The sequence below is a fragment of the Caretta caretta genome, chromosome 2 (genome assembly GCF_965140235.1).
Source record: "Caretta caretta isolate rCarCar2 chromosome 2, rCarCar1.hap1, whole genome shotgun sequence".
Classification (NCBI taxonomy): domain Eukaryota; kingdom Metazoa; phylum Chordata; order Testudines; family Cheloniidae; genus Caretta; species Caretta caretta.
In genome coordinates this window covers 142,739,338-142,761,521 of record NC_134207.1, presented here as the reverse complement: position 1 = coordinate 142,761,521, position 22,184 = coordinate 142,739,338, and the positions used below count along the sequence as shown (strand labels likewise).

Here is a 22,184-nt window from a genome sequence, read left to right as displayed (position 1 = left end):
TATCATTTCATTGAAGGCCTGCCTTTTAATACCTGAACTTCAGAACAAGTGTTGTTTATGAACAAAGCTAACACAAGAGATCAAACAGACTATAAAAAAAATGAATTCCGGCAAGACCCCGGAGATGGATGGCTTTCTGGCAAATTTCTACAACAAATTTTGTAATCGGCTATCTTCTATTCTTTCAAAGGTCTTCAATGAAACATTCCAAAATGGAACCATATCTTGTGACATGAGAACTGATTTTATTACTTTACTATTAAAGAAGAACAAAGGTGGTTGCAACTGTGATGACTTCCACCTCATATCTGTATTGAACACAGATTGCAAAATAATTGCAAACATTTTAGTGACACCACTGAACACCATCATCCCATTAATCATACACATAGATCAGGCTGGTTTCATTAAAAGAAAATTGGGGGCTGATAATAGAAGAAAAAAAATCCCTCACTTGATCCAGCAAGCTCAGATGTCAGATATTGCCTCTACAGACTTACTTCTAATGCAGAGAAAGCCTTTGATAAGTTGAATGGATTTATCTAATGGCTGTCCTAAAAAACCCTTTGGATTTGGACAAATATTCCTGAATTGGGTCAGTGTATTATACAGCTCTTCTCTCACTTCACTATCAACCAATGAAATTATTTCTCCCACATTTCAACTAGAAAGAGGGACATGACAGGGATGTCCCCTCTTTGTCCCTCCTTTTTAATGTCTCTCTTGAACCACTGGCAATGTACATACGTCAACACTCAGGCATTGAAGGGTGTGACTATAAACAGAAAAGAATACAAAATCAGTTTGTATGCTGATGACTTTTTTGTACTATTGAAGAATCCACACTCATCAATCCTATCATTGTTAAGGCTACGTTTTAGTCATGGCTATTTTTGGTAAAAGTCATGGACAGGTCATGGGCAGTAAACAAAAATTTACAGCCCGTGACCTGTGCATGACTTGTACTATATATCCCTGACTAAATCTTGGGTGCTAAGGGTGGTGGCGCATGGCTCGGGACCCCCCACGGGTGCTGGGGAAGGGGGGGGGGGGCTGGGTGGCAGTGCAGAGCCCGGAACCCCTGCCGCTGCTGGGGAGGCAGGGCCAGGCAGCGGCGCGTGGCCTGGGACCCCTGCCAGTGCTGCTCGGGGGCAGGGGAGGTGGTGGCCCGGGATCCCTGCTGCTGCGGTGAAGGGAAGTACGGTGGCCTGAGACTGGCCCAACAGCAACTGGTGAGGTTGGCCCAGGGGCCAGAGCCAGCTGCACCAGCTGCTGCAGAAGTCATGGAGGTCCCGGAAAGTCATAAAATCCGTGACTTCCGTGACAGACTTGCAGCCTTAAATATAGTTGATGTTCTTGGAAAGATCTCTTGTTTTCGCATTGACTGGAATAAATCACAGGCAATGGATATATACAAAAAGACCACATTCTTCTCAGTTTCAGCATTTTCCATTTTAAATATGCAAGGAAATAATGTATGTGCATATTAAAATTTGTCCTAATAGTCCCAATTTTTTTCTATAAATATGGGCTATACATTTAAAGAAATTTCCATGGATATAGCGAACTGGCATCTCCTCCGTCTATCCTTACTAGGGAGATGAGAAATAGCCAACATGAATATCTGCTCAAGATTGACTTATATCATTAGCCTATTGCCTTTCATTGCCTCTCCCTTGCTCTTTGCTTGAATAAATAGGCCTATCATGCAATTTCTATGGGATATAAAACAGCCTTGTTTGTCACACAAGACCCTTAAAAAATCCCGGGGAACTGGAAGCATGGGGTTGCCAGAATTGTATCTATATTATCTAGCATTCCAAATGTGTCCTATTGTAAGATGGTTTCCCTCCAACTGCTCTGTATATGTACCGGCCTGGTTTGATATTGGAAACAAAACAAACAACCTTAGCTATGCCATTCTTTTATATATCTTAAGAGGCTACCCACACTCTTAAGGAAAACTCCAGTCTTTGCATCTACATGGGGCATTCTGCAATGCATTAAGATAACTACAGCATCCAATATTACCAACTCTCTTCCTGTACTACTATGAGATAACCCATGATCAAGGCCAACTCCAGGCTTAAGTTTGGATAGAAAAAGGACTAACAAAAATTAGAGATATAATACAAGATGATAGATTGGCCTTCATTTATGAGTCTAAAATATCAGCTACCGCTGTCTCACAGTTCCTTCATGCAGCGGAAAAGTTCAAGGATTCATGCAAGGATAGGGCACAATTGATGTGTTGCAACTCTCTCACTTCTAGAAAAACATGTAAAGAAATATGGAATCAGAAGTCTCCTTGTAAAAATTACTTATAGGTTGCTTAATGGTTCAGAATACCATCTCAACCTCAGTCTCAAAGAAAAATGGGGAAAATAACTTCGCCTTACTACCACAACAGAAACCTGGGAGGATATCTGGCTTAACGTGAAAGATACTTCAAGTTTTTATCCCTGTGATTCTTTCAAGATATTAAACAGACACTGTTGGACTCCAGAATGTTTGTTTAAGGCAAGATTGCATCTCCAACATTCACTGTGTGTTGCCAAAGAGCCACTTGCCAACCTTTCACAAATCCTCTATACTCGTCCAATGATGCATGTGTTCTGGAACACCATATTCAGTGCTCTCTCAGAAACTTTAAGTGTTGCTATCTTTCCCTTCTCCAAGCTTGTGTATTTTAAGGGTTCTGGATGAGTTGGTATTACCAATTAACATTAAGAAATTGATTGCAGGAACTATTTTAGTGGCCAAAAGAGTTATTTTGAGAAATGGAAATCTGCAATTCTTTCCTGATACACTAACTGGTTTCCTGAGCTCTCTACTTCTGCATTTATGGAAAATATGACTCTGTCTAATAGAAACACTTGGAAAAATATGAGGATATCTGCTCACACATGAAACTATTGCATACATTTGCAGTTTAGTATATATTAGTCCCCGATACTCATAGGCTATGACTCATAGGTTATGTTCTCACTTATTTATCTATTTAGTCACTTCAATAACTGACGCCCTGCATGACCTATACAGGTCCAGAGGTTTTGTTTGTTTGTTTGTTTGTTTTCCAGGTTTTACAAATCATGAACATTGAATTTTTTAATTTATATTGTGATAGACCCAGGCCAGTTGGGTACAGCAGAGTAGCAGAAGGCACTGGATTAACAGTTTTCTGTCTGTTTTTGACTGACCAGAGCAGGGGCTGCTCCAGGCTAATAAGAACACCTGACTCCAATTAACCTGCAAAGAGTCAGGTGAGGCCATTAAGCTAATGTGACCACCTGACTCTAATTAAGGCCCCTGTGATAATATAAAAGGGCTCACTCCAGTCAGGCAGAGAGGAGCTGGGGAGCCAGAGAAGAGGAAGTGTGGCTGAAGGGCTGGTTAATGAAGACATCCTCAAGTCATTAGTAAGGGAGCCCTAAGATCAGGGTGAAGAAGGGAGAAGCAGGAGAGCTGTGGGGAAGTGGCCCAGGGAAATGTAGCAACTGTAGCAGTAAAATGTTGGCTGCCAACAGCTGCTACCATTAGGGTCCCTGGGCCGGAACCCGGAATAGAGGGCGGGCCCGGGTTCCCTCCAACCCACCACTACAGAAACACCTCCTGGGAGGGGAAAACAGGCCCCTGTCAGGACAGGAGGCTAAACTGTTTTGGCATGAGGCCGGAGGAGCAACAGAAGCTGTGGGAATTCTCTCACCAACCTCCATTGCTGGCTTGATGAAAAGGGCTCAGTAGACAGTATCCCTCATCCTAGAGAGAGAAGGGCTACGTGGAGGGTTGCAGTGAGCCTCTGAAGCTAGCATAAACCGCCTGGAAGCGCAGGACCCACAGGGACAAGGTCAGAGGAAATATGCTATTTCCATCTTGTGCATGTATTTATATGTTTTGTTTTGTTATGTGTGCTTTTTATATACAAACAATAAAAATAAAGTTTTAAAAAAATTCAGACTGAGTTCCAAAACCTCACACAATACCTTTACCTTAAATTCACCAAAACTTTTTTTAAAAAAATATTCTTTGAACCAAACAGAAGTCAGGAATATTAATAAACTACAGAGCAGTTTGGCAGTACTATTGGTCCTTTTCAGCTCTTAGAAGTGATGGTTAAAGCTTTCGATACTTCCCTTAATGCCATCTTTGTTTCTTTTGATAAAGTATGTTAGCAAGAGTGGTATGTACAGAAACAATAGGAGATTTTTCATCTTTTGCTATCCCAGCAAGCCTTGGAATGTAAGTGTAGGAAAAGCAAGTGGACTATGATATTACAGCCCATTAGACTTATTCACCTCTCCTCTTCATACTCCACAGCCTGCTGAAATAGCTCTGAGATAAAATTAGTTGTACACTGAGCACCCACTCTGTGTTCAAGAAGAATAATGTTCATTTTCAACACTGACATTCTTAACATTTGCAAGATTCTTTCCTTCTATGCTCTCAATCCTTGTGCCAACTTTTCAATGATTCATATAATACAACATGGTAAGCAAAAGATCTTGGGTCACATCCATCCCTTGTATAAACCCACTCTGCAATCAAAGTAGATTTGACACTGGCCCAAATTCATCCTGGTGCTATTTTTATAAGGAATCACATTTAAATTAACCAATATTTAAAAGAAAAAAAATCACACTTTGGGAGAGAATTAAAAAACACATTCTCTTTTGATGAACCAAGGGACACTTTCTTTACAATTAGCTATTTTACCCATATTTTTAAAAATAGCAACAGCTAAAAAAATTGGAAAAAGTATTATGTTATAGAGTCATGTGAACCTTCCAGAGTCAGTTTGCTGGGTTCAGAGACAAACTTAACTATACGGGATCACTTAGATGTTCAAATTCAGGAGTTTTGGATGTCTTTAAGGGATTACAATGGCTTGCTGTGTGAAATAGCAGTGTTTGGTATAAGGTTGGCCTTTGAATTCATCAGACTTCAAGAGCAGTTTTGTTTGAACGGGTTTATTTCACATAGGTCTATTCTGCAACTGATGTTTTACCCACTATTTCGGTTTCCTGCTCCCTTATAAAAAATCTTCGGGAAAAAAACAATTTATTTACCAAGCATTCTCTGATTTTACAAAAATATAAAGTAGACTAACAAAATTTATGCCAAGGTTTCAACTATTATCTGGCCAGGTTTTTTACTTCATTTTCATACCAATTTGACAACATAAGGGCAATCTGGTTGCAGATATTTATCTCTTTGTAGCAAATTCATTGTTTTAGGTTACCATTTCAGCTATGTCTATATTTGATTTTTATGTTTTTAAATACTCTTGTGAAGAGCCCAGACACTCATGCATTGGGCCCTTAGAGCCTTAAATAATTAAATGAAAAATGAATCCATTGCAGGTTATTTTTAATCTTTTGCTCTATTTTCTCCCTTTATCTCTCATATTTATTTCCTTGCTTTACAACAATCCCTGCTGCAAGTGCCAACCTGAATGGCCAGATTTAGTACCTTTTAACCATGTGGACTTCTGTGGAGCTTATAAAATGTGAACACATGCTGGCCATAATGACATTTTATTTGGCTCACTCCTTGATCCACTAGTTATTTTAAGCACCGTTTAAGGTCGATAACTCTATGAAGTTTAAGTAACTACTATCAGCTTTCTGAAGCCAAGTGTGCATTAAACTGTCATATGTGATCATGTCCTTATATATTTTCCCCTCCAACTCTCTTCCTTCCTTGGCTTCTAACAAAGCTCAGCATGATTATCTATTATCAATAAAGTCTGTTGGCAAAATTCGATGCAGGTTCCTTTTCTGCAAATAAGGTAGCATCTCAGTAGCCATAATCCAGTAACCAACAGAATTCCTCAATAGAGTGTAAATTCATTCTTCAGTGGCATACCAGAGGGTGGCCCGTCCTCTGGGCAAAATATTTTTGGGTCTCACTCTTCCCTATGAGGGAACAACCTACATAAGAGAGGAAATGCCACGATTTTCAATCGTGAAGTCTTCCCACTTATTCTTCCATTGTGGCAGGAGGAAAAATATGGTTTTCCCTGAGCCCCCTCTTAACGTGCACATTCTGTTTTACTACCTCAACCCACTGGCTCCCTGCTGCCAGCTGGACTGCAGAGCTCCAACAGAAACCATGACTCAAACGAGTCCTTCTGCCCTGTTGTTCCTGGTAATCCTTATCCCCCTACTCCGGTAAAACAGGTTCCACAGCAACGAAGAGGGAAGCAGTCTCAGGTAGAAGTAATTAATTTGTTTTCTCCACTGGATTTCAGAGTGTGGGAGAAGAAGGGAAGTTATAGGAGTGAAGCCAGCTCCCTGGCCTCATTCTCTGTTGTCCAACTGCATAGAGGTGGAAACTCACAGCTGTCCTACAGAAGGGCTTCTGTGGTGTGAATGGAAAGAAAGAGCATGCCACACAGGAAGAGCTCCCTGCTCCACCAGCACAGCCTCCTTTTGCACATAGAGCATAGGCCCTGTAAGTAAAGACCAAATTTTCCCACTGTAACCAGATCCTGTGGTTGGTCAAAAAAAAATGAAAAAGGGCTCCCCACTTTATGGGCTTAGTCTGTTAGCAGAATACACCAAAAAAAAAAAAAGAAAAGAAAAGAAAAAAAAAAAGAATCCCCATCAAGCCCCTTCTTCCCCGGTCCCAGACTCATTGTTTTGTTTTTATTTTTAACACAACAGCAATTATAACAAAAGAAATTAACAGTTTTAAGAACAGTCAACTTTCTCAGCCATCTCTGCTCAAGTATTTGCTTGTTGATTGCCTAGATAATCTGAACTCCCCAACCACACCCAGGCAAGACCAATAGGTTATATAGTACCTAATAAGACCTATCGGCCAAACAAAACTATGTGTTTAACTCCTGATGGTCTTGGAGAAGCCCCTGTAGCAGAGACAAGGGAAAGGGGTGTTTCCTCCTGGGAACCATTTTGGAATTTGGTGCTGTTGACCCTGAATCCTAATGGGTCATATTGTGTTTCCTTTTCCCTTTTAGACTGTGAATGGTGAATATGACTGCGGTTTGAAATCAAAAGCCCTTCTGGCTTGCTAAACAACAGAAAAAATGGTTAATGACCTATCATAATTGTTGTTCTTCAAAATGTGTTGCACATGTCCATTCCACTCTTGGTGTGCGTGGGCCCTGCACACAGTTATCAGAATTTTTTCCCTCAGTGATACCCATCAGAGTGGCTCGAGCACCCTCTCCTGCTGCACACCACTGGCCACCACTGTAAAGGGCCAGGTGACACTAGGGTTGCCAGGAGACCTGTTTTCGACTGGAACACCCAGTCGAAAAGGGACCCTGGCGGCTCTGGTCAGCACTGCTAACCAGACCGTTAAAATTTATTTACCAGATTTATTTGGGCATAAGCTTTCATGGGTAAAAACCCACAAAAGCCAGCAGGAGAACACTTCAATCTTCCTGGACATTCTATAACAGATTTAAAAGTAGCCATCCTGGAACAAAAAAACTTCAGAAACAGACTTCAAAGAGAAACTGCAGAACTAAAATTAATTTGCAAATTTAACACCATTAATTTGGGCTTGAATAGGGACTGCGAGTGGCTGGCTCACTACAAAAGCAATTTTGCCTCTCCTGGAATTTATACCTCCTCATCAATTATTGGGAGTGGCCACCCTGATTGTATTGGCCCTGTCAACACTGGTTCTCCACTTGTGAGGTAACTCCCTTCTCTTCTTGTGTCAGTATAATAATGCCTGCATCTGTAATTTTCACTCCATACATCTGAAGAAGTGAGTTTTTTACCCACAAAAGCTTATGCCCAAATAAATCTGTTAGTCTTTAAGGTACCACCGGACTCTTGGTTGTTTTTACACAAATAACCATATTATTGTACTGTAATGACATACATATTGCAGTAACAGTTTTGGATCACTGCTACAGAGCACTTTACTCTTTCTTTCAGAAGGGTATGATGGGAGTGAATGAAAATTGGTGCTTGTGTACCCACGCTCCTGAGGTCCATTCCTAACAGTCTTTTTAAAAAAACATACTTAGTACTACTCCAAGCAAAAGTATTTAATATCAGCATATGCTTTCGTATTGTGCAGTTAAATTTGGATACTATGTTTCTACTTTGTGACTTTTAGTGTTGTCAAGCTAAAATTCAAAGTACGCTAGTGTAGGCTGAGAGTTACCTTTCTTTTCATCCATCATGTTAGATCACAATCACAGTGCTGCAACTCTCAGACATGGGCTGACGTTCTCATAGTTTTAATCGTCAAAAGCAACTGCTACTAAAACAGAGGCCTATGCTTTTATTTACAGGACACATTCCAACCATATTTTCTACTATATGTCCCTTTAATAAATACAATTTGTCATATTCCATTGCCAATTAGGCTTTTTTTTTTTTAACTCCAAGATGCTGATGTCTGTGAGCTGGCTTGCTGATAAAGCTGGATTAATGTTTGAGGGCTATATTACATTAAGAATCATAAATATTTTAGGGAAAAACAACTTAGAAAGTGAATCCCCTTAAGTATTATGCATAATTTAATACAAGCCTACTTAAGAGGTCCCTGAGGGTCTTTGTTACTTTTTTAGATACAGACTAGTTTTATTGTTTTATTTCCTTGTAATCTATTCTATCATTAAATTCCTTACATATACGATGAAGCATCTCAGAAAATTTCCTTGGGTTAAAAACTTTAAATAAAATATTAATTATCATTTTTTACCTCTTTATTGTTGTTAGTGCCATACATTTCCATAGCAAAGGCTGCATTTTAATGACTATAGGAGAATAGTTCCTAAACTGAAAAGTGGGCTCCACTGGGACAAAGGAGAGGGGCAACGAGAGGAAACAACCCCAAATCCACCTTCCCCCCGCACTGCAAGTATGCTTCTGCAGCCAAAGATGGCCCTTTGAAAGCCACTCATCCTCCCTCCTTTCTTCCCTCCTCCTGTTTAATATATTTAATGCAAAAGGAACCTGGGGTGGGGGATGACAGAGAGGTGGAAGGCAGAAGGGATTTTTGAGGGGAGCCAAAAGTGAGACTTGGGGAGTAAAGAGGCTATCAGTCATGTGAAGGCAGACTACCAACTTGCTTTTGCAGACAGGAACTGTATCAGTTTTCTGGCACAGAAAAGCCCCTCATACCTAGCAGCACCAATTCTCCTATATCCCCCTGAGCTTTCTTGATGCATGATCTACAAAACAGTAAACAAACAAACCCTGTCATAAGAGTGGCCATACTAAGTCAGACTAATGGTCCATTTAGCCCAATATCCTGTCTGAGCTAGATACTTCCAGGGAAATGAACAAAACAGGGCAATTTTGAATGATCCGTACCCTGTCATCCAGTCCCAGCTTCCGGCAGTCAGAGGTTTAGCGACCTGGAGCATGGGGTTGCATCCCTGACCATCATGGCTAATAGCTATTGATGGACCTGTCCTCCATGAACTTATCTAATTATTTTTTTAACCTAGTTATACTTCTGGTCTTCACAACATCTCTTAGGAACAAGTTCCACAGGAAGACTATGCATTGATAGATACAAATTCCAGCCTTTTTCAACTGCAAAGGATTGTGGGACATAGTAGGTTGTGCGTGACTTTTGACCGTTTGGAGGAAAAGTGAAGAGAGGAAGAAGAGAAAACAAAGAAAAAGAAAAAAGAAGAGGCAAGATAGACAGAATGAACATCAAAAAGGAGTGAAGCTGATAACTGTGCTAGGGTAATAGTATGAAGGAATATGGAGAAGGAAAATGTCAATCCACCAAACCACTACAAGAGGAACTACTGTTTTAAGCCATAAACTGGAGAAAATTGAAATTTATAACATTAGCTCACAAGTACAGATTTGTATCACAATTTACGTTTCACTTCCACCACAGCCCTTAGGAGAAATCCTGCACTAATTGAAGTCAATGGGAATTTTGCCACTGACTTCAATGGATACAGGATTTTACCCCTTATTTCTTTCAAATAATTTTTTCAGGGCTCAATTCTACATTGCTTACACATCCAAATCTCCCAATTTAAGACCTGATCGTTCTGCCCTTGAAGACAGTGATAGATTTGGCATTGATTTCAAAGGAAGCAGGACTAGACCTTTAAAGAATACATAAGAATATTGTATTTCAGTTTTCAGAATCAGCTATATTTAAGATTTCATCTATTTTGTTAAGCATTGACACACATATTTTCTAACCAAGAAAAACAAACTGTATTTTCGTAAATCTATTTTTCCAGACTTTATAAATTATCAGGAAGATTGGGTTGCTCAGTGGCAGTGGTTTTAGGGTTTTTTAAATGGTTTTGTATTATTTCTTTCCAGAATGAGGGGGAAATAAGTAAAAACAGGGATTTCCCAGAAAGAACCAAGGTTATCTTCTGCAGTCTGAGACAATGTTAAGTAAAATAGCTATAGAAGGAGCAGCATAATTCACAAAAGAAATTTTCAAAATCATACACTGTATTCAGCAATATCCAATGAATTATTTGAACTGATATTGTTCAGCAATTAACTGCTGGTAACAAATTTAGGCACAGGGTTTTAGAGAGGCTGAGATAATTAAACAGATTTCTCATGAAGTCAAAGAAGTCTACTTCTGTGCATCCCAAGTTTTTACAAAATACAATGTGAGAAATGGAGTATAGTATCTCACGAAGTATGTATCTATGCTTATGACATAAATTGTATATTTTTTAAAAAAAATCACGGATACTGACCGTGCTTCCATAGGTATGAGAAGGACATAGAAACAACATGGAAACTTAATACAAGGAGGTGATTTTTTTAACATTTCATTTGACACATTTTCTTTCTTTATCTTTCACTCTCTTCTGAAGTGAGCTATCTGCCAGTAGCATTTATGACAATTAATTTTAAAATTATGAAAGTTGGTTATATGGTAACTGAGTTTGCAAAAGTTACTAAAGCACCCGTGCCTCTTTGGGAAACTCATTTAAAATTCATCATACTATAAATGCCTATGAAAACACGTTATAATTGCATGGGTGGCAATGACCTATTAAAACCTAATGCAGTGGTTAAATTTATTCCCCTCCCATCCCTAATCATTTTGGTGTTTTCTAAATAAATGGTTCATTAGTTTTGCACAAATATAACAGTTATAAACACAAATTATTAACGTCAAACTAAATAACAAAAAAACAACACTACAATATTGTTTTGTACATCAGAGACATGTAATTCTTCAGAATCACAAACACAAAGTTCAAAATCATTAAAGAGATATTTCAAAGTCTATTTAAATATAGTAAGTTGGAAAGTCCTCAGCTATTATTTTACTAATGGTTTTTCTATTGGGTTTGTACAAAAGATCCAGGACTGAAGTTGTCTACTGAGCTCAAAGTCCAACCAGTCAATGTATGGCATCCGGCAGCTCTCATACTTCATTTCTCCTTTGCATTACTCAATCTGCTATATTTTACATATATGATTCTTAATAGATTATATATTCAGTAAAGTTTTTCCAAATAAATTATAATTCTGCCTCTTTACTGTCCACAACATCTTTGCCATGGGTGTGAGTTTATCAGTATTTTAATCAATCCCAAATAGAATAGGGTAGGCCATCCCTACAAAGCAAAGTTATTTTCCTGAATTTAGCAAGGAAAACGGTGATGTGAATGAACTTTCTTTCTATTTAAATCATTGACAAGTGGAAGTGGTGAATATGTTTAAGACTATGTTTAAGGCAGTGAGAGCATTTGTACGAGATGCCTGGATCCAGATGTTTTGGCACCTGGATATAAGTAACTGCATTTACTTGTGTCCTGCTGAATTAAGTTCCTGAAGCCTATTAAGTAATTTTGTAATTACTGCTTTTGATTTATTTTTATGTTTTTTCTTTACCTTTTTAATTCAATTCATTTTAATTCATGAAACAGCAAAGGTCATTGTAGTAAATTGCATGTACAGCCTAACTGATGTACTTCTATACAGCATAATCCTACAGAACATACTACAGTAACTTTTAAATATATATATATATATATAAAGTCTCATTTTAATCTGAATGTTTAAATAGACTAGAACTTCTAGGTTACTAGAGTTAAAGGTCATGTTATGTCACAGAATAGGTAATATTTTCTAGCTTTGAAAATGCATTTCCATTAACTTGACTTCATAAGGATTTAATCATATTTAATGACTCAAACAGATACAATGTATGATTTTTTGTAGATGTGCTTTTTGAAAAAAATTTACAAGAACAGATTCTGTGAGAAAAATAGAGTATGTAGGAACAGAGATCTTCTGCACATTTTAATAATTTTTATTTTTGTTTTATTTTATTAATGTTTTATCTTGAGAAGTTTTAAGGTATCTCTTCTTTATCAAGATGCAACCTTACAAAGATAAGCTGTTTGATTTTTGTCCTAGTTTCTAAATATGAAGATTACTGTAAATTGTCTTGTTTATAAGAAGAATGGTGACATCTGGCCCATCTTCTCTTCTTTCTTCTTTCTCCTTTATGCCACTTTTCCTGTTGAGGGTCGCAGTGGCAGCATGGAGAGTAGGGAGGACCAGACCTCCCTTTCCTCTGCAACAGCTTCCAGCTCCTCCTAGGGGATTCCCCAGCGTTCTCAGTCCAGCCAGGAGATACAATCCCTCCAGTGCGTCCTGGGTCAGCCTCGGGGCCTCCACCCAGTGGGACGTGCCTGGTAGAGTTCCAACGGAAGCCTCCTAGGGGGTATCCTTATCAGTTGCCTGAACCACCACAGCTGGCTCCTCTTGATCCAGAGGAGTACCGGCTCTACTCCAAGGGTCTCCTAAATAGCTGAGCCCCTCACCCTGTCTCAGAGAGCAAGCCCAGCCACCCTGCAGAGAAACCTCATTTCCACCGCTTGTATCTGCAATCTCATCGTTTTGGTCATTACCCAAAGTTCAGGACCATAAGTGAGGATGGGGACACAGAGCAACCTGTAAACAGAAAGCTTTGTCAGAGAACTCAGCTCCCGCTTCACTACCAAGTATAGGTACAGCGCCCGCATCACTGTCACCAGTGCACCAATCTGCCGGTCAATCTCACGCTCCCACTTACTATCACTTGTGAACTAGACCCCTAGATATTTGAACTCTTCCACTAAGGGCAACTGTTCCCCATTTACCTAGAGAGAGCAGCCCAATTCCTTCCAGGAAAGGACCAGGACCTTCAATTTTGAGGTGCTGATTCTCATCCCAGCCACTTGAAACTTGGCAGCGAAACGTTGAGTGAGTTTCAGAGATCACATCTGGTCCTAAACTGTTTACATTTATTTTATCTTGCTGATGGATGAATGCTGAGAGGCTGGTAGTTGCTAGGGTCTTTTCAATCCATTATCTTGATAGGATTTGGGGTCAATTTTCCATAAACTGGTTACATATTTTCATGTCAAGACTTTTTCACATGGACATGGCCTTGTCCAGTTCAACAAGAGTGGCTTCTGTTCTGTTTTTTCTATTTTATTTATTTATTTTTTGGATGGTGGGTGTCATGGACCTAGTCTCTGTGGTACGCAAAGCAATGTTTTTTTTAAAAAAAATTGGTGGCTTAAGCAGGACTTTCCCAAAATCAAAGCTCACTAACAATGACCTAATTTAAACAATAACTGACCAACTTGTGTGGCTCCATATTGATTTGCTCAGAGACTTTCAAGGGAGGCACTGCAAGGTGGAGTAAGCAAAGATTAAAAACTATAAGAAATAAATGGAAGGCCAAGAAGCCTTGTTTTTTTGGGTCAGCAAACCACCTGAGGGATGACTGACATTCCTGAAATCCTAAGGTCAACCACCTTAAAGAAAGGAAGCCAGTTCATCTACAAAAAGGCTACACCAGCCTTTGACCCGTCTCCCTGCACATGAAGGATGCCACTAAATGCTGTGCCAGCAACATCACCATCTAGCTGCTGGACTGCAATTACAGCTCCTGTTCTGTGACAATCCAGAAGGCCACGAAAACTGAAGTGTTAGCAATCCCCCTGTTATTTTACGTATCTTATTTTTCCTTTTTCTATTATTGTCTTTTGCTTCTATTAAAGCTGGGAGGCAGTCCAGCCTTTTTATTCTCTCATTTTAGGGTGTGGAAGGGTGGTTGTGTGAATGCATGTGTCTATGAGCACCCATCAAGGTCATAAAGGGAAGGCACCAAAAAAAGTTCCCCAGTTTAAACAGCCCTAACCAAAGTCTCAAAGTTATTCATTAAAGTATGTTCCATATTCTGTGTTTAAAAGTCCTAAGGAACTTTATAATGAGACAGAGTGTCCTCCCACTGAGCTGGAGAGGGAGGAGTCACTCTGTAATCCCAGGTGGACAGAGCCAGATCAGGCTTACTCCTCCTGCCGGAAGCCAAGGGGCAGGGCAGGAAGTATAAAAGACAGAGCCACCAACCCAGGTGAGTCTGAGTCAGGGAAGGGAGCAGACTTATTCAGGCCACTTGTAGAGCCCTGGAGCTGAACCCGCGCTAAGTCACGCCTTGCCCCCAGAGGAGATTGACCCAGGTGAAGAGCTGCCAGGTCTGTTGCTCGCCGCATATCCTGAGGAGACCTGTGACACCTAGGACGCCTGTGGAATGCAGGTACCCAGCAAGGGGATCGTAAGAAGTGGCCAGGGAAAGCAGACTTTAGTCCAGTTGGGTTGTTGCTCGAGTCTATGTCACCATGTTTCGGTTGGATCCTCGCTGACCCAGTGATGGAACACTCTGCTACTGGTAGGTCCCTGGGCTGATACCAGGTGAAGTAGGGTGGGCCCTGGTTCCCCTACTCCTTGCTGCCAACTCCACTCCTGGGGTGGCAGCCTCCCCACCTTAGGCCAAGAGGCCTGCGTCTGCCTGCCATCTGCCAGACCTGGGTCGTCAGACTGTTTATTTGCTCTGCCCTGCTGAAGGGCCTGAGCTATAAAACTGTTCCTTTGCTCTGCTCCGCCTAAGGGCCTGAGCTTTAAGACTGCTTGGTTGCTCTGCCCTGCCTAGGGCCCAAGAGCCTACACTGTTTGCTGGCTCCGCCCTGCCTAAAAGCCAAAGCTCTAGTCCTTCCTTGGGGTGGCACCCCAGAGATGTAGTGAGGCAGAGTGGCCTCCCACTGAGCTGGAGTGGGAGGGACAGTCGCTAACCCTCTGCAAACTAAAACAATCATACATAATATTTGGTACATAAGATTTCTCAAACTTCTGCTTATCCAAGAGTTTTGTTAGAGTCTGTACAATGCAATCTGGGGAGAGGAGACTGGGGAAGGGTTAACCACCACACTGAAACTGAAATCTAAAGAAGAAGCTTTATAATTGGCTCTGAGGTTGTGGTTTTAGTATTAGAGAATAATTTGTTTTCAGTATAAAAATATTTAACCAGATCCAAGTTAGACTTGACTGACTTGGGTGAATTTTTTTTAGTTGGGGTTTCTAACCAAGGAGAGAGCCTCCTTTTGAGATCCCTCTTATAAGGATTGATTATTTGCTATATTAATCTGATGATCTGATTAATTTGATTCCCTTCCAATACCGAGACTAACTTCTTGACTTGATGTGATAGCTGTATTATTTTATTCTTAGTTTAGTTTAGTATTACTAACAGTAGCTTAACTTTGGTGATAGGTTTTCTTGATTTTGTTTTTGTTTGTTTAAAAGTTTGAATACAAGTTATAAAACTGATACTGTTTCATTTCTTTCAATGAGCAATGTAGGTTCATAACGTTAGCATTTCTAAAATGTAACTTATTTACAGTGAACACATAGGGTTGTGATACAAGTGCCTTCACAACTGGCAAACATAAGCAGCAACAGATAAAAAAATGCTCAAGTTGTGAAGTAGATTCTGCACAATGTCACACAAATAAATTTGGTTAGTTAATGCACCTCTAAAAACTCACAAACAATTGTTCTTTTTATATGCCCATAGGACCGGTCCTTTCTTGGCACTGCATTCAACTATGCTGTGTACATAAAAAAACATGTAGCTGGTTAAACTGGAATCTGGCTCTGGATAGCAGAAACATAGCAGGTCTTATGTCTACAGAGGTAGTGAATTTCAGACCTTTATTTTGAAAAGGTCAATAAATCCTGGGGCAATTCATGTGGCACAGAAAGAGAAAAGTTTATAAAATTGTGCCTGATACCCAAAGAGATAAATGGTGTATTATGGAAGGGTTTCTGCGGAGTTAATCTAGATTTACACCAATGAGATCAGAATCTAATCCACTGAATTTCACATATTGTAGGACTAAGAAAGTAAAGTGACACAAACTAAGTAACTGGAGTATTGTTACTCTAGGGCCTTTGATGGGTTCTGGAAGGAAGCAGCTGAAATATTGTTTCCTGAAATATTATTGTTTATATTCTTTGCCGACACTCCAGGAAATGCCATATTGCCACCCTAAAGAATCTTGCATTACTTTTAGAAGGAGAACAAGAACTTTATAGAGAAGAGGTTTGTACACTGACTAGTCCCATACAGGGCTCTACTGGATATCTTGTCAACCAAATATAAGTTTTGATTAAGCAGCACAGCTGTCATGTACTTACCTTTGATTTGCCCTTACTGTAACAGGCTCTTTTAGTAGCTTCATCACACTGCCACTCCACTGCCTGAAATACATACCAATGAAAATATTTATAGACAAAGATAAGTAAAGTACAAAACACATACGAGTGTCAGATAGAGACAGCTGACACAGTCATGTTCATGGTACATAGTTCTTTCACATTAACAACTGATATTGGGGAGAATCCATATAATATTGTTATAATTTTTTTTCCTCAGAAACATATATCATTCTTATTGATGGCTGCTTAGTGACATAGTTAAAGTGTGATTGGTGTTTTCAATCCAGACCAAGCACACACTTACTTACATCAGAAAAATCACAGTCAGCACTAATTAGCATTATTCCTGGCAGTCCTAGCAAAGCAAAGTGATTGAATAAGTATGGAGAGGAAAAGATGCTCTATCCCCAGATCTGTCTGTCTAGGTAGTTAAATGGCCTGCATCGCCATAGCATTTGAGGTCAACTTTGTTGAGAGACATAGTCATCATGTTGTGGGAAAGCATGCACTGTTGCTGTCCTTCCTGTCAGTATAAATTCAAGAGGCTACCAATCCAGCACTAATCACAAGCACGAAAACTTACATTTTGGCTTGAGAGAAAAAAGAAACATACAAAACAACAGCACTAAAATTGTCTACTATGGAACTAAGGTGATTTAGCTTAATTTCTGTGTTGTCTCTTTGCTTCAACATATTTATACCACAGCTGTAACACTGTAGTGTTAGTGTATGAATTAAACCTTATTATTGCCTGATCTAATATTCAAAAGCTATGACTTAGGAAGTATATTCTTTTATGAAGTAGAGTGTATATTTCAGTGTGTACATACTGATACATGTGCATATTTGCATATATATATATACTGTATAATCAAGAGTGCCTTTGATATCAGATGGTACCTTTCACATCTAGGGTGTGTATTCATATCTGTTATTTAGATTAAAAGTGTCATTGACTGCATTTGCTTTTTACCAGAAAGAACTTGTGATTTCTTTACTAACTGTTGCAGTTTAACAATTTAAACCACAGTTTGCCCCATTTTCATTTTAAATAACCAAAGCCAACTCATGCTGATTTAATGTAGCTAATTTTTTGCAGCTGACCTTTCATGGAGATTGTATTAATAGTAAAAAGACTCTGTGATTAGTAAAAATAATAGGCTAAAAGCCTATTTAAATGAGGGGAAGGAAAAGCCTCCAGACAATACTACACAGTACTCTTTGATTTGCCTTTTCAACTAGCCCAAGAATGAGTTTGTTTATTTTCAGAAAAATAACAACCTTATAACCAGTCCCCCTCATTCCCCAGACTCCTTTCCATTTAAAACAATTTCTATTGCAGATGAATTTCTACATCAGTGGTGATTCACTGAAAACTTCTAAAACAGTCTGGAAGAATCCTTTAGTGAATGACCAGAGCATTTGTAACAAATTGTATCTAGCAGCATGAAACACCCTCATAAGGTATTATTTAAAAAGGGAACAATGCCTTAACTCTTTTGTACAAAAAGCAGTTTTGTCTCACAAATGTACTCTATAAAAGACTGTTCTTAGCATACCAGTGTATCCTGGGTTTGTAGAGTATTATAAAGATTGCTTTAGAACAGAGAACTAAAGCAAATACCACCAGGACACAATAAGTCTAAATGTTGTATAGCAGTATGTGCCAGTGTCTGATTTTGGAAATTTTAACCCATAAAAGCATTGAAGCTTAAACTCTACTATGGTTCCAATGTAGAAGGAGTTACTGGAAGGTCATCAGTGTAGGATGGGGAGTGGAGAGAAAGAAGACATGTTAAGCATGTAGCATATCCTACAGCATGAGTAAACCCCTTATGCTTAACAATCTGTCACACCTTGTATTTTGCTCACTATGGTTGTCTTCTCCGGGCCTGAGGAAGATCTCTTTGTAGCTTGAAAGCTTGTCCCTTCCACCAACAGAAGTTAGTCCAATAAAAGTTATTACCTCACCTATAGTGTCTCTCTCATCCTGGGACCACCACAGCTACAACAAAGCTACACACACTGTATTTCACAACACCTGTACCAAGCTGGTATATATCATTTTCAATATGAAGAAACTGAGACAGACATTAAGTGACTTGCCCAATGTCAGACTGTAGAGTAGGGACAGGAAAAAGATTAGAATCCAAGTCCCGTTTCGTAGGCTCATGAATAATCCATTCTACTGCAATGCCCCCAAAACACAATACTTATGGGAAAATTTTCAAAAGAAGCTTTGTTTTGGGTGCCCATCTTTAACATCCAACACATGGTTTGGCAGAGGTACTCCTCTCACAGATCAGCTTACCACTGCCACAAGTCCACTACCTATAATAGAGAGCCAACGGTATTTATCACAGGTGAAAATGTACTGCACAAGATTTAAAATACCTGCTGCCACAGACCAAAAAAAATATTATTTCCCCAATTTTAAAGATTTGGAATCCTAAACTGAGAAAGATTAAGTAGATTTCCTTGCAGTTTCATTTATTTTCTAATCTATTGGAATGAACATTGGCTTTGAGAGTCAAGATCACTGAATTCTATTTTTGTCTGATTCTAACACTGACTTGCTGTATGACCTTAGTTCATTTCACTCAGTCTTTGTTTCTGCAAAATGGGAGCAATCATATTTCCCTCCTTTACAAAGTTGCACGGCATAATTAAGCAATGCATGCAAAATGCTACAAAAATGCAAAGAATGATTACGATTTGTCGGTAGCAGAGATGGGAACAAAATTCAGAAACTAATTATTCTTAGCCCTGTGATTAATACACTAGATTATATGACTTTTGGGGGGGAATCCTCTTTCCTCTTCCAAAACAAATTCATATACAAGTGGTCACTTTGAGTTTCCACATACATCTCTACAAATATTTCAGACTCAACAAGTTCCTTTGAGATTCCTATATATTGACTAAACCTCCCAAATTATAAGTTATTGCTAAGTGAGAACTGCCCAGATATCTAGATTTTTTCAGGAGAGAAAAGTCAAAGGCCTGAGAGAGTAGAAACTCAAAAGCCAATGGCACAGTTTTTGCAGTCTTTCACCAGAGTATGTAATGGAACTCAGTGCAGGCAAGCCTATTAACCAAACCTGTGGTGTAGCTGAAAAGAAGCTTCCCTTTTTTCCTTTCTCAAATATACTTTGAATGAATGAATTGAAATATACATTTAATATTAAGACACTATATGATATTGTCAGATACTGTATTGGGGTAAATATAAGGAAATAAACTGAATAAACTATTTTTATGAATTAAGCTATATGCAAGACATTGTACAATTAATGGCAGGGTTTACTTTAGGAGCATCCTGCTAAGAAAAGAAGGGGGCTGTGTTCATAGTGATATATTTTAAATTAGTGATGAAGTTAGCAAAGTAAGGATAATATTTGCAATCAAGTATGCTTATGTTACTTCAAGTTGCAGTGGGGGAGGTTTAGATTGGATATTAGGAAAAACTTTTTCACTAAGAGGGTGGTGAAACACTGGAATGCGTTACCTAGGGAGGTGGTAGAATCTCCTTCCTTAGAGGTTTTTAAGGTCAGGCTTGACAAAGCCCTGGCTGGGATGATTTAACTGGGAATTGGTCCTGCTTCAGGCAGGGGGTTGGACTGGATGACCTTCTGGGGTCCCTTCCAACCCTTATATTCTATGATTCTATGATTCTAAGTCAGTGAAATATACCAATGCTGCAAATGGATAAATAGATAGAATCAAATAATGTGTTCTAAGGACGGCTGAACACAGAGTTGAATAATGAGAAATGCAACTGTTTGACCATGGGCATAGTTTTAGGGGGAGGGGCAGAAGGGGTGCTGCCCCCCTCCCCAAACTGCAAAACTCAGTTAGGCATGGAATTCGCCCCCCACTCATGGCAGCCCCATTGGCCTGACTGGAACTGCCCCCACAAAAAAAATATAGAAGTCAAAGTACACCTATATGTTTGACCACTAATGCACAGACACAGGTCAGCCATATATACAGAGTTCCTAACATTATTGTTAAAATAAGGAGAGCAGAAATGAAAAACCTATACAGCTGTTTTGGCCTGCTGAAGAACAGCAATTTTAAAATGACATTGTGTTACTGCATGTTGGACAGTTAAAACAAATTAAAGATCATAAAAGCAGTGGCGAGGCTTTTATTCAGACTGTGAACTTTAAGCTAGACATTTCAACAGTCAGCAAAGTGCTGAGGAGAAAATACGACTTGAGCAAGTACACTGTGTGAAGTTGGCCAGAGGATGCACTTCAAGAGGGAGCCATGGAAAGCAACTTGCTAAAGTAGGCTGCTAACTGGGGATGAGCCAGCAGGTGTTCAATGTATGTATCACCATGGCCATACAAACAGCTATGACCTAACTAGTCTTACGTAAACCGGTAAGGCATAAGATGTTTTGCACAAATATACTGGAATGTAAGACCCAGTTGCAAGACTTCAAAAGTGATGCCTCATCTTCTGATTGGATGGTGAAAGGGGACACAACTTTAATTTTGGCTGGACATTTTAAGTCTTTGTCACACGCATGAGTTGCCATTTGATTAACCCACACCAGTTTCTCAAAGAAGAGTAACCCAGTTGTACCACCCAGAAAAAATAGGATAAATTGGTCTGTCTCTGTAAGCACATTGCTTCCTGAAAGCTAAAGACACCATGGAAGGAAGACCTGCGCCAGCAACTTAGGAACCCTCCTGGTGATCCCAAGTACTCATATCAGATAGGCACCTTTATTTGTCTCTTTCTCTTTTCCAGTAGTTTGGGTTGTCCACCATCGGACTGGGAAAAGACTATAATGCTGTACCTAAATCTGTTCCACCTAGGTTTACAGTGTCAACTTTGCTATTGAGCTGAAAGCTGAAGGCTGAGCAGAGTTCTGGTGATAACTAACGGACTTTGAGAACCCTTTCAACATCAAAGAACTATAGGGGATAATTGCATACTTTGCAGCAATAAAATATTTCAATAATTTTGTCTAAAGATTGGGTGGGCAGTAGAATCTTGTTCAAAAGTTAAATAGTGATATCTTTAGGAAGCAAACTAGATGTATGAAGATGGGTTGGCTCCAAGGGAAACGGAAAGGAATGCCAAATGCCATCCAATTTGTTCAGATACCTTTGCAGAAGGCAAATAGTAAAAAATCTGAAAAGTGCAAAGAATGCTTAGCTGTCCCTTTCATTTATTGGATAAACAATAGTCAAGAAGGACAAAAATCCTTGCTATCTTCACTGGAAAGAGCTTGTGTGTGTGCGTGTGCACATGCGCACAATCCAATGCAGCAGATAGTAAGTCCTGACATGAATTTTCCAGAGATGCTACAAACTGCAAACAAGAAAAAAAATCTATATACAGTATATTTCAGTATAGCCAGAATGTGCAATCATAACCTTAATCAATAAGAAAGTGTCAGTCGTGTTCAGGATCTGAAAAAGTCATAAAAAGACTTGTTGGTTAGGGTTTCTATTCTTAGATGTGATACAGGAGAATAAAAACACCTGGCTTCCATTAACATCAATGGGAGCTGCAGTCATGTAACTGAGAGCATAATTGCACCCTGTATAATACCTGTATTGCTGTAGGTAGACAGACAGACACTCATAATGGATGTATTAATACAAATACACATATATTATGTATACACTTCTCTGAAGTGTAAAAACAAAATGTACTATTACATTTCATAGA

The 22,184-nt window shown here is 39.3% G+C and overlaps 1 protein-coding gene across 1 annotated transcript in view; it reads right to left on the bottom strand.

Moving 5' to 3' along the window:
• The window catches only part of SEMA5A (semaphorin 5A), a 657,104-nt gene that overhangs the window by 268,486 nt on the left and 366,434 nt on the right, over positions 1–22,184 (bottom strand). Inside the window, exon 5 of the mRNA XM_048839567.2 lies at positions 16,473–16,535. Coding sequence (XP_048695524.2) covers positions 16,473–16,535 — 63 coding nt within the window. The remainder of the gene's footprint in view (positions 1–16,472; positions 16,536–22,184) is intronic.